The sequence below is a fragment of the Branchiostoma belcheri genome, unplaced genomic scaffold (genome assembly GCF_001625305.1).
Source record: "Branchiostoma belcheri isolate BF01 breed outbred unplaced genomic scaffold, Haploidv18h27 scaffold36, whole genome shotgun sequence".
Lineage (NCBI taxonomy): Eukaryota > Metazoa > Chordata > Leptocardii > Amphioxiformes > Branchiostomatidae > Branchiostoma > Branchiostoma belcheri.
In genome coordinates, this window is record NW_017803976.1 from 581,185 (window position 1) to 600,682 (window position 19,498).

Below are 19,498 nucleotides of genomic sequence, written 5' to 3' on the forward strand. Positions count from 1 at the left end.
CACCTGGAAAGTCAACAAGGCTTTCTCAAATCATCATGCGGTTTCTTTGAAATAGTTTCTGATCGTCTTCAAGAAGTTTGTGAAAATGTTGGGGTGAAATGTCAGCTCACGTTACCCTGCACTAAAAGCTTTACATACCTGCACAAAAGCTTTGGATACCTGCACCTGAATAAAGACTCCAGAACTAACTTCATGCTGCTTGATCCTATTGTGAAGACTTTGAAAAAAAATCAAAGGCCTTTGGACTTGAGCATGTAATCATTGCCAATTATATCCACCATCAGCAGTAAAGACATATATCTCATAACATAGAAAGCTGCACTATTGGCAGGATGGTCCTGTCAATAACAGAGAAAGTTGCACTATTGACAGGATGATCCTGTCAATAACAGAATGATTCTGTCAATAACAGAAATTAGTTGCACTATTGACAGGAACAGAGAATAACTGTCAATAACTGAATGTTGCACTATTGTCAGTACTGACAGGAACAGAGAAAGTTGTAGTATCGACAGGACCGTCCGGTCAATAGTACAACTTTCTCTGTTATTGACAGGATCATCCATTTTTTCCAGTATTGACAGGAAATGAAACAGAATGATCATGCTGTGGATATAGCTTCAGGCATTTCAAAATCAACTTCAACACAGAGCAGTGGAAAAATCCTCCCACCACCATCATCTATGTCCAACCCACCTACAGTACTGGTGTCATCCAGCATGACCTCCACGGTTCTTTCCCTGTACTCGACCTTGAACTCTAACATCCGGGGTGTCGGGCGCATCATGGGGCCCGCCATGACTGGTTCCCATGGCGACCCTAACGTGGACGTCCCCGCCATGGCCTGTAGCTGCTGCCCGACTACCGATAGATCAGGACTGGAAATACAGACAAGAGCATCTCAATAGTTAGAGCTTGTTCCAGGCCATTGACAAACTTGAGTCTACAGTAACATAACAATGTTCAATTTCTGCAAAAACTGTTCAAAAACAAAAAATTGTCATTATTTCCTTTACAGTTTATAAATTATACGTGGTAAAAGTCAGTGCAGCTATTAAAAATCCACATATACCTACGAGTATACATATATGTACAATGTATACATATATTTATTTATTTATTTATTTTGGCTTACAAAGAAGCCAGGGTGTCCCAACTAGTCAGAGACTATTATTAAGGGACACCCTGGGGAGTAAGAAGGGAGTAATGTATACATATATAAACCCAGTAAAATTGGACCAGTACAGGTTAGGTGCAGGTAGACATCAGAAATACCTGCACAGCTCCAATTTTACCTGTACTAACCTACATACATGTATATACCCAGTACATGGACCAGTACAGGTTAGGTGCAGGTAGACATCAGAAATACCTGCACAGCTCCAATTTTACCTGCACTAACCTGCATATACCCAGTACATGGACCAGTGCAGGTTAGGTGCAGGTAGACATCAGAAATACCTGCACAGCTCCAATTTTACCTGCACTAACCTGCATGTACCCAGTACATGGACCAGTACAGGTTAGGTGCAGGTAGACATCAGAAATACCTGCACAGCTCCAAGTTTACCTGCATATACAGGTGGTATTTGTTAGATGTATCTCACCTATCTACTAGTGGAGGGGGGACCTCTGGGACACTGGGTGCCTGCTGCATGGGCTCTTCTGGGAGGACTCCATTAATAGCAGCCTGGTGGAGAGACACAGGAAAAACACAATATTTCAGAATCCAAATGTCACAGTACAACTTCCTGATGATTTAGCACAGTGGAAATCCTTAGTTTGTATCTCACAATTTACGATTATTGTACTTTTGTAGCCTGTATTATGTCATACCTGGGCTGGGATTAAGTTCGATACGGGTGTTCCGGCCCGTGTGATAACAGGATAGGGACAACAAATTTTCGCTCATTTTGCATTGAAAGTGTTGTCTTGCTTGGGGGGTATGACAAATAAAATACAACACGGGGTATTCCGCATCACTCTCGGTCCCAGCCCTCCTGTAGATAGGATCGCCCTCCGGCCTTCTGGCGATCAGACGCGCGGTCAGGCTGGTACCTCGGGCGATACGGAATATACCATGTTGTATTCTATATTTACTCCCACTGTCAGGGGGCTGATTAGACCCATACTACTACTAGTAGGTGGTAGGTGATTGGTCCACTGGGTGGGAGCTGAAAGATTGACAGTGTAAGCTATGCATGATGTACAAAAATGACTAATAAACTGGTGTACGTTCCAACGACTAAGTACCTAATATCAGCTCAGAAAGAATAAGTCATGCATTCAAGTACCAGAGTTATCAACCAAGGATTGAGGTGTTCAAAACTATCGCAGAGTGGAACTCGCTGTCACCAAGCACAGTCAGGGAATTATCATTAGATAGCTTTATGTCTACAGTTAGATGTTCAAGGGTTAGGTGTAACAAGTCATTCGGTGTAATGTAGCTAGCTGCCGCCGCGCCCCATGCCTACAAAGCTGGTGTGTTACGCCGAAGGGTGCTTATATCGGCTATACAAATACAGATACAGAGGTCAAGTACCAAATGTACATATTGTACAATGGAGCAGCAAAAAAGATAACAAATCTGCATATCTTCCTCAAAATAAATTAACTACAATATCTTTACTTTCATGATAATATCTTTACTATTTTGTCTTTAATTCTGCTTGTTTTACTTGTACCTTTCATTTGGCCAACATCAAGAAAGTGTTGAAAGTACAATGTAGCATTTTTTCTCGGTGTGCGTGGGTGGTGTACTGCCGCGTAGACAATAATAGCTGCTGGCGTGATCTAAACTTCCGCTCTTTATCGAAAGGATTTAACATGGGGTGACAAAAGACTCCGTTCCGCTTTAGGCGTATTCTTCCGACCGTGCCTGACTACATCCGCTCACACCAACGCAAACGACACGCTTTTCCTGACAGTTTTGCGGTACGCTAGCAGAAGTTTTCGCCAAATCACCGGATTTCACGGCAAAGTGCGGTATCTCAAATGTATCAACAGGAATTCCCATAAGCGGTAACTTATCGCCATCAAACACGTTCCTGATAGCGTATTCCGACGGGAATTTCGCATCGAGCAAACAGATGCTATGGAGGATGATGTAACGGCGTTGATTTCCACTGGCACGGCGCCATATTCCGCACGGAATAAAACTCCTACACGACCCTGCCCCAACCGTGGGAACATCCTCTTAACAATACCACAATATCCTGTTCATCCTGCTGCGAACGAATTATTGCAATCTGACTGAGTATAAAATTTACAGGCAAGGATTTTGCTATCTTCAAAAAACGATCGTAACAAAAGAAAAAATAGGGAAGAAAAGCTTTTGACAGGTTCAAATAGTTGTGCACTACAAAAATGTGCCCCTCCCTTGCCTACTTCCTCCCCACGACTAAGAGTACCGAAAACAAGACGGCGAGTTTCCAAATATGGCTTGCGGCGGAGACCAACGGGCGCGACAACCATATCGAATTCGACAAAACGGAACTAGCCTCCTGATGAAAACTTCTGCAAACAAAACAAGCCTAGGCCTGAGTGTTCTACTGCATATGACCTGATTTGAATTAAGAACTGTTAAACAGCATACATGTACTTTGAAGTCACGTCATCCACACCGTTACCTCATATAAACGATGAACTTTTTGTAATACAGAATTAAAAGTAGCCAAGTCTTAACTACCGTAAGAAATCATTCATACTCACCACAAGGTTCCAGTCATTCTGTTCCAGTAATGTGATGGCTTCATCTATGTTCTCTATCCCTGTACAAGCCTGCAATCAAAGCAGTGGATTGTAAGTACAGGACAGTCAGTTAGATTCTATAATAAACGTATAGCATGCCTGCTATATTCAAGTATGGTATTATATGACAAATGCAAGGAAATCTCAGAGTTGCTCAAAAGTTACTGAGGCCTAGGAAAAAAATGTTGTATTTCCTGTTTCCCGACTGACCCTAGAAAAACCTGCCCACCCTAGACTTTTTGGGGGGTGGATCCCTGCAAGGGACATAAGTGAACTTTAATTTTTCGAGCTGATCAACCTTTTCTAGCGCCTGAGTGATAAAACGTTGTACAATTGGTTTTCTAACATTAACATTGAAAATAAAAGTGTCCTCATATGGCCTATATGCAAATGTTAAACTGTGTCATATATGTTGGACCCCTACATAGATATCACTGAGGTCTGAAAAAAAAAAAGATAATACCTACCTACCTACCGACCCTAATTTTTTCACAACATTTTTTTTTTCTTAGGCCTGAATCAGATTTTTTCAGAAAGTACCAATACTGTAAATTGGTTTAAGCTCAGAGACTTAATTTTCTGTATCTGTATCTACATATTTTTCAGGAGGGGAAAGAAAGATAGAACACCTATTTGATGTGTGATGAGTTTGAAGTAAAACCACTGCAAATATTACATTACTTTGTGTCACATATGTATTATCATCTGTACTTCCTACATATTAGTTTCTTTTAGCTAACTTATTATGTGTAAGTGGTAGCGTTGAAATAAGTCTTAGATACTTGAGTGCGCTACCACTTTGTGTTGTACTATGTTATACTGTGTGAACAATAAAAAAAATTCATCATTCATGGTAAGATACCATTCAATGACATTGTTCATTTGTCAATATCACAGTAGGGACTGTGCTTTTCCTTTTCAGGAAATCACTGACTACGCAAAGTATGATCCTTAATCTAGGCCACACCAATTTAATTTGTTGGTTCTCGGATTCGCCTCTTAATTTTTTTCTGATTTGCAAAAAAAAAAAAATTCAGAATCAACTGCAAAATGCTCATATTTTGCCCTGAACAGTTGAAAACGGTCCTTTTATTCTTAGTTGTTACAGTTATTCCATCTTTCAATGCAATCTTTCTATCATTAAAAGTTCAAAATTCATTGTTTAAATTTTGAACCATCCTGGTGTGTTGACTTCATACCTCCTATCATAGCATTTAGGGCTATAATAGGATGCCTAGATCTGTTTTTATTTTTATTTTTTTTCGCCCTGTCGCTTCATATTTTTACTGAAAAAATCCGAGAACCAACAAATTAAATTGGTGTGGCCCTACCACTGAACCAAAACAGGCTATTCATGTACAGTAATAGCACTACTACCGGTACAACACAATTTAAGGATTTAATCATGTAAGACTTTCTCTTCAACTGTAATGAATGTCAAAGACACATCGGAGACCACACAAAGAATGAAAGGGAGTGTTGTCATGCCTCCGGTATGCCAATGGCGGGAAAATGAGCATAATCACTGGCTTAGTTTGTACAAAACTAGCGTCATACGCAATGATACTTCATACGCAGCTTCTGTAAAAGCTGTAATTGAGGATAATCACTTGTCTCTGACAATCCTCATCCAAATCCTAATCCAAAAAGGACATTTGTTAAGCTGTCGCAGTAATACGACCAATCAGATACCGTATATACATTCCAAGGTGCTCATCCCTTAAATGGCCAACAATTCAAAGCAAAGCATCTTTTCAGACAGCTTAGCCTGAACAAATACTTTTCACGTGACTCTGATTAGGATATAACAACATTGTCGATGCTTTGAAGCTATAGAAAACTACATTCATGCCATTATCACTAAGGGTAGTGAGCCTTCTTAAGTTAAAGATATGTAGCGATAACTTTACCATCTTCTTGAGAGATGTAGAAATTGTACAAATAAGGAATTTCCACATGATTGTACTACTGCCTGGGCCAGTTGTGTGAAAGTAGCACTTGAATTGAATTTCTCTTAATCCTGGGTAAGGCCACACCAATTTAATTTCTTGGTTAACGGACTCGCCCGCTTCGTTTTTTTCTGATTTGAAAATAAAAATAAAAATTCAGAATCAAGAGCAAAATGCTCATATTTTGCCCTGAACAGTTGAAAACAGTCCTTTTCATCCTAGTTGTTACAGTTATTCCATCTTTCAATGCAATGGTATCATTAAAAGTTCAAAATTCATTGTTTAAATTTTGAACCAGCCTGGTGTGTTGACTTCATGGCTCCTATCGTACCATTTTGGGCAATAATAGGATGCCTAGGCCTGTTTTTATTTTTTTATTTTTTTGCCCGCCCGCTCCATTATTTTTCTAGAAAAATCCGTTAACCAAGAAATTAAATTGGTGTGGCCTAAGGGATGTATAATGGACAAAGCCTACAAATACACATAGTTGGAATTGTGGAGTTGGAGGGAATGTGTGTCGTGTCCTGTGTGTATGTTGGATGTCAGGACATCGGAATGTCTCCCCTGTTGCTGTAACAGTGGCAGGAATCTTGGAGGTTATCAGGCTATGGGGAGTTGGACCTGTCGTGCTGTCATACCACCTAATGACTTGATCAACCCTACATCTGTATAACACTGTATATACCTATAGCACTTACATGTACAGTTTAGTTTGCAAGAAAAATCTGCTATATAATTTGTATAATGACAGACCTTTGTTTTTCTCCCAAACTGTCGATTTTTCATTACAGACACTATGACTATTCAATACACTTAAGGGCTGGTTAGGTAAGTCTGTATCTGACATGGTACACTTTTAGCAAGTCAATGGCCAACAGTACTAGTATTGGGGATATCCTACTGTAATTACAAATGTCTCTGGTACTTGTATGTCTTTTAGGTTTCAACAGTCAGATTGCCACTAAAAATACATCATCCACATGGAAGGGACTGACATAAATTTGAAGAAAGCATGATTTATTTCAGAGTTTCTTTATCCTTCCTTTCCAATGTATACATGTTTCATAGGAATTTCATTTTGTTGTGATTTTTACTCGTGGTCTGCTTTCCTTGGGTGATATGACTGAGTATGAGGTGAACTTTCTCTTTATGCTGATGTTTTTCGAAATACTATTAATGAATCCAAAACCAATGAAGTTTCAAGATGTGTATAAAACCTATTCTAACGTTTACCAACCCAATATTTCCCAAAATAATTCAAACGAAAAGTCGGTTTTGTCAGCTCTGAAAATATGTAGATGACTCTGCCATACATAGCGATTAATCATCGTTATGTAATCAGCTGTTTTTCCAACCCTCAAAATATTTTTTCTTAATAGCGGCATGAACTTAAAGACAAAGTCTCAAAGGTTATCCTGCTCATTAACTGATCTTTAGTGAATCTACTTCAGTATTTCTTCGGTGTATCTAGCTATCTATGATGGGAAACTTCAGAGTTAAAGTTGGACGGCCGATCGCACATGCAGATTTTTGTCTGGCACGGTGGATGAAAAAGGCGCGTTTGGGAACGCTTCGCAAAGGCTGCAAGGCTGTTTAGCACTTCTACTAACGTTTCCAGACGGCGCGAAGAAAACAAATGGCTACAGGATCGCTCAATCTACAGTCCGTACAAATTTTCTTTTTCGTCATGCATGCATGTTGTCTGCGGACTGCGACTGAATGACAAAGACATGGCCCCTAGCGCCTTCTTCTTCAACCGAGAGAAAACGCGTCATCGCCAGAAATCCTGAGGAAATAAGTTTACGTTATGAGCATTGGCAGATGTCTTATTTTGTTGGCAGCCGATTACGTGAAAACGGTACTGATATGATGCTGTTTTTGCTTCATATTTGACCAAAAAGTACCTGAAAATCGGCCAGAATCATCTCCCTGTCCGCCGCCATTGTTGTTTATGATGCAAGTGAACATACCATGGACTATATAGGGAAAATAAACAAAATAAGTAACTGTTTTCCTGAGTTAGTAGATCTAGCAGTAAAACAGAATACAATTAGAATAAATAACTCTACTAATACAACACATATTATTTCATTTAATGATAAATAATAGGGTGAAATATCTATATCATACTAAACACAAAATTACAGCACCCCTTTTCGGGGCATACCATTAAGGTTCAGCAATACGCATGTACAAAATACGTGCGAGATATACCGATTTTACGACAGTTCTATTTTACGACTGTCCCATGTTATCTGTCCCATTTTGCGGCCAGTATAGCGTCGTCTATTTTTAGAAGGTACGCGATGACGTTATCTGTTGCTGTTCACCTGCGCCGTGGGCACGCTTGCTTATAGATGGAGCTTTTTCTGCCCTAATGGTCATTTGATCGCTCTGGATGGCTTTATGATCCGCACCCAAAAAGCTGTACGGATAAGACAAGCTGCGATATTACCGGGGCAACTCTCTTTTGACAGCACGGCTGAAATTTCGTACGGGAAGGCGGGAACGGGATACATCCGAGACCGCCCCACGCGGACTGGGGTCTCGGCCAATCCGGCACCCGACAGCGGGACGTGCCCGGGACTGCCCGCTCCATTTGAATACCATGGACGAAGGAGGCGACACGTATTTAAAGGGACACGCAGGTGACTTCAGGTGTCGACGTCCAGCTTGGCTACGGGAAGGTCGCGCTGCCACCAAACGTCGCTTTCTCCGGGAAAGACTTTCGGGGCTGCCGAGGGAAGACTGGTGTCAGCTAGGCCCGACCGCAGACGATATCCAGGCGGAGATAAGTGCCTTCTCTCTTCTAGACATTTAAGCGACATTTACGTGCACACGGGACAGTCGTCCAGCCGCCAGAGGACATTAGAGTAGTTCAGTTCATGTAGCGTACATTAAGCAATTACAAGAGAAGCCGACAGGACTGACTAGAAATACGATCAGCAGCAAGGCGCAGCCCTACTACAGATGTCGGAACACGTCTGAGTACGTTACAATCACCGCGGGTGGAGACATTTCAACTTTGTCAACACCTTTCTATCTCTGACAACGTTACGCTACTCTCAACTTTATAGTACCCTGGGAATCGAACTCGTAACCTTCAGCAAAACATAAAAATATCAGAAGAGCCCTTCAGCGACCGCAAAACAAGGGTTGTCAAATTATGGCGCCAACCCGAGTAGAACCTGTCTGATGACATATTGCGGTGACCCCTATCAGGCACAGTCAAGAACATCCATACGGTTATCAAGAGACGTCGTGCTGTTTTTCTTACAATTTCATTTTGGATCGAGCTGATATTCTCAGTTCGTGCAGAAGCGAAGCTGCGAAGGTGAGCGGAGACGAAAGTTCGAGGTACAGGTCAAGCTGGGGGCAATTATATGTTGCATTGACTGTGTCCGATCCCCCACTGCGACCCTCGGTGTACAGGTGGACACCAGCCACCGGCCTCACAGTTCTCAAACCTGACGACAAGCCGCCGGCCAGTTTTCGTCAGGACCGAAATATTGCCCCGTTGTCAAGGAAACGAGGCGTTATCGTGCGATAACGTCTTCAAGACTCCGAACTGATAGGACAACACGGCAAGACGTCTCAGAACTTTCACTCAGAAGGTAAACAAGAGGATATTTTCGTGTACGTCTCCAACCAGAGTGGAGAAGTCAGATATGAATGGGGGACGTCAATAGACTTTCAAGTCTGCACGTTGTTGGATGACGTAATGTTTTTATGGGCATGACAAACATTTTAAGAAGTAAGTCGGCGTAACAGACAAGACGGGACGCTCACAAATCGTCTCGTAGTAAAGCGTACTGTTTAGAAGGTGACGCGACGAAAAAGGAACGACTCGAGTGGAGTTCGTCCAATCGCGGGGAGGGGGAAGTAGCGGAAGTCCACACGTGACTGTATTTTTGTGAGAAGCATTGTCACTTGTACGACAGGCAAGACGCCGGGTGTAGGCGACAGGCGAGCGGACCCCGGCGCCGGGACAGGTACGGGGTCTCCTCGACGGGGGATGGCTCACAACGGGGCCGCCGGGGAAGCTGGGACCAGTTCTCCCGAAGGAGCAGCCGGCGGGCAGGCGGTGCAAGAGCAGGCGGTCGGCTTCCATGCCATCAACGACGGCAACGACCTGACAACGGCCGCGGCAGCGGGCGACCTGGTCGAGGTACAGCGACTCCTGGAAGTAGGGGTCGACGTTAACGCTCAAAACCAGCAGGGCAGGACTGCCATACAGGTATGTCTTAGTTTTTTTCCCTTTGATAACTTTTTTTTTCTTTTCTCCGCTAAATGCTGAGGCTGGACGTATATGCTAGTTACGCGGATCGTGGCGTGATTTAGAGCAGACGCGTCCCGAGAACTTGGCAGGGGTTGGGACGCCACACCACAGAACGCGACGCGCGTGGCCGGCAGCAGGAATCATAACTCACCGCCTTTGGTTTACACTTCAACCCGCGTCGAACTAACGCAGCCCACAAGGCCAGTGGCCTGTCTGTTAAACAACACGTCTCCCTAAACGCCTGTTGTTCACCGCCGCGAAATATCACAGCGTAAATATTCCCAATCCTTACTCACTCAGGCTGCCAGTTACTACAACTGACACTGCCATATGTAAGAACGACGACTACACGCATAACATAGACTAGCGAATGAATGAATGGATAGATGTACTGTACTGAACAACGGTAGGGACGTTGGTCTATAAATTCGCCAACAATTTTGATTTTCGGATGTATTTTTCTCAAGGAAAATGATAATTACGTTGATGTAAACAAATAGATTCGGAAGAGTAAATAATTTTCCTGTCGCACGGTCCGTCTTGCTGCTCCCTGCGTTTTCGTCAGTGCTTGTGTCCTGTCACAGGGACAGCGTGTCCCTAGACTGTTGTTCCCATTCTTCAACAGTCTTTTTGCTGTCTTTTGACAGTCCGTTCATTCATCACAACTGTTATGCACTGACTATTCAAGCTGAAATCACGAGTCAAACTCGCGCGCCATACAACATCAGACGACACAAAAAACGCTATAATAGGATGTGTATATATGAGGAAACGTGTGTTACGAGTACTATACACTTTGTGTAGACAATGTTCTTGGGGTGTTTGCGTCTGTTTTCAATCAATAATAGTAGTTCGCGAGTTGTTGCCTGGAAAAACGTCGTCTGTTTTGACCAAAAAAATGGCGGCAGTGACTTGGAGTGGCTACTTCAGTACTTGTCGCCTCTGTAGTCCCGAGTTCAATCCGTATAGTGCCGTTTAGTCAGCCACTTGTGGTCTATTCGTACTGTCACAAGTCTTCAAGACCTGACTCTTAAAAATGGCACGTCGGTCTGCTTAAACGCGTTTTGTTACATGCAAAACAGAATGTTGTCATCTAAGCAACCGGTTGATTTGTATTTATATTTGTGAACCGCATGTGTTCCAATTGAAACTCGCAATGTTCCCGCCCATTGTAATTGCTAATTCACGTTTACTGTTGTATACTAAAGAGCCGTACATCCGTTTGTGGTATTTATAGAAATTCTGTAAGCGTTTTTTTCTTGACTTCTTGAGTTTGGCGTACCTAGAGAACACACTGTCCCATTTTTTTTTCTGTGGAAACAATTTCGCCTCAGTTGGCTCCCGCCCAGCGTCCCTGCCGCTGGCACCGCGCCAAGTAATGATTCAGCCCGGCTCGGACGATGGTAGCGTCCCCTCAGTACCGCCATGGACGCACGGCAATGTAAATAACGCCCCACCGCCTATCTCTGGATCCTATTGATACATCCGTCCGCAATATCGACTTTTCTGACGTAAAATACCCCCACGCTATTTCCCTGCTTTCATAATCCGTATCATACACGCGCTGTGCCCTCCACTACAATTAAGGTTAGGGCGGTTACTACAGAAGTGACCCCCGTATATTTACGTGGTTTGTGTTCGTTATTGTTATTCGTGTCAACAAACCACACAGACACGTGATACGGCCGATTATTTAATCCATATCGACGGTCGTGATGAAGGACTACACCCTGTCAACAACAACAACAACCATGCACGGACCTGGTATATAAATGTGGACCAGTATGCACGTGTTTGTCAATACTAAAAAACTAGTCTATGAAACGCATTTCGATAAGAAGTGGATTTTAGAAACCACCAGCTTCCCTCCTATAAAGCTAGCTCTTTATTCGCTGGTGCTTTCAACTCAAGGTCACCCCTACCAAAAGATTTGTCTTCCAGTGATCAGGGATTTGCACGGAAACAGTCGTTTTATTCTGTAAATTTGCTGTTAGTTTTACTAAACAGTTGACTATTGCCTATTTTACCCCATACTTATATGTCATAAACAGTGTTAAAGTATTGCTATGTACAGGATACTAGGAACGTTTCAAGCCCCGTGGATGGTTGCCGTGTTCCTTGCCTCAGAGGAGGGTAGCTACTCCTGCCATTGTACTCGAACAAATGGCAAATACAACGCAGGGGACCTACGGCTCTATCTGCACTATTTACCAACTTAAACAACTGCTTAAAGACTGAATATAGCGCCCTCGTAATCATTAACGCGAATCTAGATGATTGACAGGTGAGAATGATGTAGTCTGACAACCGGTAGCTCGGCGTTAGTGTATGGTGTGATTACAGCGTGTTTGTGTCGTCTGTTGTACTTTGGTTGTACCCCGTAAGTTTGACTGAACGACACCGTGGTGTTGTTATACGAATGCTGATGTACAACCAGAGGCAGGTAGAGAACAAACACTCGACTGACGTTTGGAGTGGGTCGACCTGTCGATATAACACCTCCTCCAATTGGTGTACAACATCTGCTGACACCTGAACTCTGTTAGACCCACCACCAACCAAAACTTACGTGACATACGGCCACCCATATAAGCCCTCCGTGACATATAACCTCTCTTTTGCAACAGATCCTGTCACATTTGAAAAAAGTTCATATTTTTCATCTCATTTCCTTTCCCAAGAGTTTTCAAGGGGGGGAAATGATTCCAGTTCTTGAAAATTTTTTTGCAACAGATCCTGTCACATTTGATCTCATAATTTTCATTCCCTCTGTTAGAAGTTACTTTTTGTTAATTTCAAAAGAGTTTTCTCTGAAGAAAAACAACCAGATTCCAGTTCTTGAAACTCTCAGAGAACAGGTTTGATCACTGCACGTGCCACTCAATAAGTTCATGGAAAAAAGTGCATTTTTAGAGAATAATAATGACTTTGCTAATTCCATGTAAAAGGTAAACTCCGGCGATTGTGGTATAGTTTCAATTAGATACCAGTACAGTCAGTGACTACACACTCTGCCCTGGGGGGACACGTGGTGCATTAAAGACATCTCTGCAAGATAAATACCTATGTTCCCCTGAAAAACTGTGTAGATACATATATACAGATGCTGCCTAAAGCTGTATGTGAAAAAAAAGCATTTCTATAAATATTTTATCAATGGAGGGAAAATCCCATCATTGCCACATGAACTGGTGGATACTAAACTAAAAAAATAATTTTCAGGGGGCGTGGAGATATATAAATGCAAGGGATGAAAAAAAGGATTTGTATCCAACTGTATAAGTATCATTTTTAGCATGGCTGTTAGCATACTTGTGAAGCTTGAAAGCAATGCCACAGAATAGAAAACTATGGTAAAACTCCCCATGGTATTAATGTCTTTCTCCAAACTCACGAACTACTAAATTTTCGTGTTTGTCTTTCAAATACCATATATTTTGGTTATCTGGCATTTTCATTTTTCTAGTTCTGTAGGTAAATAGCACATACATATCTAATATACAACCAATGCTAATTTAACCATGTAACTACCAAAATGGGATTTTTAAAAGTAGCAGGTAGGGTTAGGTATACTGTATATTCAATCAATCAATCAATCAATCAACCAATCAATCAAAAATGGTTTATTAATAAAAGACATTGCAGCCAGACAGGCTGAATTGCGCCTTCTGTACATACATATTGTGCAGGACACATTAAAAATATTTACAACATAGTTTTAAAATGATACATAGTTTTAAAATAATACATTTTAAAATCATACATTAGTGTCAATTACTTCTAATATCAGTTAGCGTTCAAACAATATTCTCGTCCCCAGTATCTTTCTGACCACTCCAGCTCGGTCCCGGCCTTTCCCACCATCGGACCGGAAGTCGCACCGACCCCGCCTTCCCCTCTCCTTCCGCGAAGCATGCCGGATGTTCCGTTTTGTAACAAACAGGTGTTCCGAGAAAAACGATCTTCTCTGGAGAAAAGAAGAGTTTTCTTTTGTTAGGAACAGTTTACTCGTTTCCAGTACAGTGGGTTTCCTTTTCAAGACCAAAAATTCCAGAATGTACTACTACTACTAGTACTACACATATGGCAAATAATGCAGCGTTCAAAATTTCCTAGTACAACTGCCATGCTAGCCTCTTCCAGGCACCGCGGATCGCTGGAAAAATAGTAACGGGTCGCGAATTGGATCTTCTCTGGCCGGCTACCTCCCCTGGCATATTCCTCTCCAGAATAGACAAACATGATCTGCTCCCACATTTTCCACTATACAAAAAAGCAAGAAGAAGTTGACCTCTCTATATTAGCTCAGTGACTAGAACACTTTGTACTAGTTAGCCTAGTATAGTACCCTTGTATGTACCCTTATGTATGTATGTCTAAGTCAAGTAGTGCATCTTTTGTCTCCAATTTTCTATATACGTTTGTTATGTGTCTGTTATATCTTGACCTGTACCTAGCCCGTCGTGGCATGAATGTACAATAAAGGAAATTCATTTCATTTCATTATTCCTTTATTTCGAATTCGGCCAATTTCTACTGTTTTTCCAGCGATCCGCGGTGCCTGGTAGAGGCTACTGTCATGCTAGTACACATCGTTCTGTATTACCCAAAACAATACTTTACCGTGTACCGTTTAGTTCCTTAATAGGACGGTATCTTTCTGACCTGTTTATGTAGTTTTCCCATGTGTATTGTTTGTCCTTAAAAAGTCGATAAGTTCCATATGCGGTAAAGTGACGATATCTAACAAACGAACAATTGAAAAGGACATATAACATACCAAGGAGGAATCCTCTATATACTACCTACATTTCATTTTTGACCAGTATCTATAGTATAGAAATGTTGTCTACTTTGGGTAGACCTAAATGTACCCTTAGGTCAAGAGCACTAACATTTCTATAGTGTAGATACTGGTCAAAAATGGCTGTGAGTGACTAAACGTTGTCGTTTTGTGCTGGCTTTTACTATTGTTCACTTGTGTTTTCTTGTTGTCTTGTATCAAACTGTGTCAAGTAAATCGCACAGTCATTTAAGGTTTCTTGTTACTACTACTACTACACCTTTATTGTACATGTGTGTACTAATAACTACCTGGAATTGATACACATTGGTCTTCCAAAATTTTGATTGAAAGATCGAATGGTTTCACAAACTTGCTAGATCTGTTGGAGATGTAATCTCCAAGCAGATCCCTCTCGGTGGCAAAAAGACAGTATCAAATTGGCCAGGCAGTATCCATTGGCCAGAGAAGCTCCGCGGCCACCGACGGGTGGGGGTCGGGACAAAAAAAACGGCCATATACAAAAATGTAACGATTATTCCCCCACAACCTCTGCTTGGAGAGTATTGGAGATGGCCAGTGACAGACAAACATGAACGCAATCTTCATACGGAGCCCTGCCCTTCTAGATATCAGGCGTTGGGTGAAAGCTACACATACACCACATGTTGTGTATATTGTAAGAGCTTATAACCTAAGACTCTACTTGGAAATTCAACCGTTAACCCATACGATTGTTACTTTTGGCTCACTGTCGCGAATCTTGAATCGGTAACACGATTTCACAGCACGTAATCGTCGCTTGTTGCCAGATACTTGTGTCTGTGGTTCTTTCATCCTTTCTCTCAGCCAGGAAATATAGTTTGAAACCGTTACAAGTATTGCCAAGGAAGGCATGTATTCATACAGTATACTGTATGTTCGACTGCCATGTTTTATGTATACAATCCCTTCCATGATAGCATGTAGTCGGTGCTTTGAATGCCAAAGGAAAACATATATATATGTACAGCATGGAGATGTATACGTACATTGTATTGGCCACAACCACCCTTACATTCTGCCATAGAGACAACACGAACACATTTTTGTCACTGTTTTTGTCGACAACAGATCCAACGGCTCAGTTTCATTCCAATTTTGCAGTCACTTCCAAGCGACAAATTGGACTGTTCTCTGGCACGAACTTTGTTATCTACTAAGCAATGCACTTGTGGTTGATTTTAAACTGAAAAGACGTAACCAAAATTACAGTTCCATTGTTACTCTAAAAATCTGGTAGTTATGACTTCCGCAATTTACACTATCATGATCGTAGCTTATTATAAGAAACATTGTATCCATCCATACAAACATACGTGCACTGTTGTATGTAATTTTGCGTGAGTCTTGGAAAATGATCGTTTTCGGGTTGTAACATAGAATACAATGCTTGCTCTTCAATGTAGACAAATTGTACTCTGTTGTTGTTAGTGAAAATCACTCGTATGGCGAAGTCTCTTTCCTTTTAAGACTGATAAGTAAGGTAAATTTATATCTTGATATTGTGTACGTACAGAAGTCACCTTTTGCCATGTCATATATAAATCCCCAAAGTATAAGATACAGAAATAAAGACAATCATTCAACAAAACATTTAGTTTTTCATTCAGATTTGATCTTGATATTGTGTACGTACATACAGTCACTTTTTGCTATGTCATATAAATCCCAAAAGTATAAGATACAGAAATAAAGACAATCATTCAACAAAACATTTAGTTTTTCATTCAGATTTTATCTTGATATTGTGTACGTACATACAGTCACTTTTTGCTATGTCATATATAAATCCCAAAAGTATAAGATACAGAAATAAAGACAATCATTCAACAAAACATTTAGTTTTTCATTCAGATTTTATCTTGATATTGTGTACGTACATACAGTCACCTTTTGCCGTGTCATATAAATACCAAAAGTATAAGATACAGAAATAAAGACAATCATTCAACAAAACATTTAGTTTTTCATTCAGATTTGATCTTGATATTGTGTACGTACATACAGTCACTTTTTGCTATGTCATATAAATCCCCAAAGTATAAGATACAGAAATAAAGACAATCATTCAACAAAACATTTAGTAAATCCCAAAGTATAAGATACAGAAATAAAGACAATCATTCAACAAAACATTTAGTAAATCCCAAAAGTATAAGATACAGAAATAAAGACAATCATTCAGCAAAACATTTAGTAAATCCCAAAAGTATAAGATACAGAAATAAAGACAATCATTCAACAAAACATTTAGTAAATCCCAAAAGTGTAAGATACAGAAATAAAGACAATCATTCAACAAAACATTTAGTAAATCCCAAAAGTATAAGATACAGAAATAAAGACAATCGTTCAACAAAACATTTAGTAAATCCCAAAAGTATAAGATACAGAAATAAAGACAATCATTCAACAAAACATTTAGTAAAGGCGCCTGTTTTACCAGCCGTGACATTTCGGGTTTAACTGTTGGATTTAATTAATCTGGTGGCTGACGTTGTTCAGCGTGCAGCACACATGTTCTCTGTCAGTGCGCGCTGTGTGGAACCAGTCTACTCTCGGGTAATTACTAGCCTCTACCAGGCTTGAGGGCACGGCTGGATTATAGTAGAAATCGGCCCGAAATAGAGAGATAACACGCCGAGGGAGTTTAGCCTTGTGGGCCGGCAAACTGTAAACTGGATGGCTAAACTCCCTCGGCGTGTTATCTCTCTATTTCGGGCCGATTTCTACTATAATCCAGCCGTGCCCTCAAGCCTGGTAGAGGCTAGGTAATTACGCGATTTGACCAAGCAGTACATAGAACCACTCATTTAGAGCTTGGACGGTAGTCAAGTCTTCTCTCTGAAAAATGACTTAGTTCTGTGGCTAGCTTTCCTTACATCCGTTACAAAGCCGATGTAGAAAAAAAATAACTGTTCGTGTTAGAAGCGTGATAGATCAGTAATAGAGCAAAATCGTCTACATACATGTATCAATGCAGTGTTCAAAATACTTTTTTTCAGTGTTCTGCAATATTGCAGAAGAGTCAAAATTTTGTTCTGCAATTTGGAAATACTTTCTGCAAATACACAAGCCTCTATACTACAATCTTGCAGGTTTATAAGCATGAACTATTAATTGATATGCAAATTAGTGAAGAAAAATTTTTGGAAGTCCAAAAGGAAACAAAAGATAGACAAGTCAAGACGAGGTTGATGTAAATTAGTGAAAAAGCTCCTGTTGTTTCAGAACAGGAACTTAAGTGTTGTCTGTCCTTGGGGCCAAGAGCGCCAAATCCCAAGTGCCAATTTTTCCTGCTGCAAAATTGCAGATTGTAGAAATTTTTCTTCTGCAATCTTTGAAATCTATCTGCAGATTGCAGACTGCAGACAGGTATTTCGAACACTGCAATGCTACAAGCAAACAACAATAAAATTATGTTAAGAAATGCTAATCTCCAAGCAGATCTTTTGGTGGCCAAAAAAGATAGTATCCAACACGCGGACAGTATCCAGCCGGCCGACAGTATATGGGCCGGCTGTCAGAAAAAAACGGGGCATAGAAAAAGGTCACAATCTTCCCCTTCAACCTCTGCTTGGAGAGTAAAGAAATGCAGCAATATGGTCCTTGGCCATGTATCAGTATGAATATGTCTTCATGAGCAGTAAAACAAAATTAGGATACCTAGAACATGTTGGCAAGTACAGAGCATTTGGCCGTCTCAACCTTAGCATGTCCACATGCCAAATAACTAGAATCTGTTTAAGGCCATGTTGACAAATTATGACATTCGCAGGGCTTCGAAATGCCTATATTTTCCCTACAATAAGACACAGATATTGAAACATCTTACCGCTTTGGGTCGTCTTTTATGAAAACAGTTCGATAAATACCGCTGTGGTGTAGGAACAAGAGCGTGCATTGCGTAACACAGCACTGTTACTGAAATATGTTTGAGTAAGATATCAAAATGAACATGGCAATCTGGGTTGATCTAGTTGCTATAGAACACGTCGACAAGGTGATGTTTACACAGGGGACTAACATAAATATGGTGGTCAGTTTGGATAGCAATGCCCGCTCCAGTTCACGAAGTGTTGCTAAAGTATGGTGCTTCTATATACGGTGTATGTCTGTCGGTAGAAACGTTGCTTTTCGTGATGTCTATCATTGTAGATTCATGCAGTATTTAGGCTTGGTTTTATTTATCCCATTTATTTGCTACCAAAAAGAAATTGTCTTGGAAAAGCGTGCTAACTGCATTGACATGTGCTAAAGATTGCAAACAAACAATGACTCATTTTTTTACCATAAAATCATGCCATACCTTTTAGCTATTGGTAAAAAAATGTGCTGACACCCCCTCTAACCCATTTTTTTTCCAAAAGGTCTATCATATTGGCACTATGTCCTAGAAAAATAAACTACTGTACAAAAAAAAACATTTAACGCAACTTTTTTTGTCTTAACACGTTTTTCACCCACAAATAAAAATACGTACTAAATAAACGTACTAAATAATCAAGTCTCAGTATTTTGAATGGTGGATGCTTGCATGACTGCGCGGTTATGTGTTTGTGGTCTCGTAAACGACCACAGCCTAATGCTAACTCAAACAGGTGGTACAGGGTGGGATAATACACGGCATTCTGTACACACCGATGCTATGTTCTCGTGCGTGTACCTTCGTGGCAATTTTGCTTCTTGGTCTAG

General features: G+C 40.9%; 2 protein-coding genes across 5 annotated transcripts in view; one reads left to right on the top strand and one right to left on the bottom strand.

The window, feature by feature from the left end:
* Positions 1-7,678, bottom strand: part of LOC109476062 (FAS-associated factor 1-like) — a 28,281-nt gene extending 20,603 nt beyond the window's left edge. For 2 of the 4 annotated variants that reach the window (XM_019776896.1, XM_019776898.1), the window contains exons 1-4: positions 7,604-7,675; positions 3,712-3,780; positions 1,608-1,690; positions 697-878 (exon numbers count right to left, since the gene is read on the bottom strand). In XM_019776896.1, the coding sequence (XP_019632455.1) occupies positions 697-878; positions 1,608-1,690; positions 3,712-3,780; positions 7,604-7,642 (373 nt within the window). In that variant the 5' untranslated portion in view covers positions 7,643-7,675. Of the gene's footprint in view, positions 1-696; positions 879-1,607; positions 1,691-3,711; positions 3,781-7,603 lie in introns of all 4 variants that reach the window. The other 2 variants (XM_019776895.1, XM_019776897.1) reach the window with 2 other exon arrangements.
* A 287-nt stretch (positions 7,679-7,965) lies between these two features.
* The window catches only part of LOC109476065 (cyclin-dependent kinase 4 inhibitor C-like), a 19,827-nt gene continuing 8,294 nt past the window's right edge, over positions 7,966-19,498 (top strand). Inside the window, exon 1 of the mRNA XM_019776906.1 lies at positions 7,966-9,936. Coding sequence (XP_019632465.1) covers positions 9,715-9,936 — 222 coding nt within the window. The 5' untranslated portion in view covers positions 7,966-9,714. The remainder of the gene's footprint in view (positions 9,937-19,498) is intronic.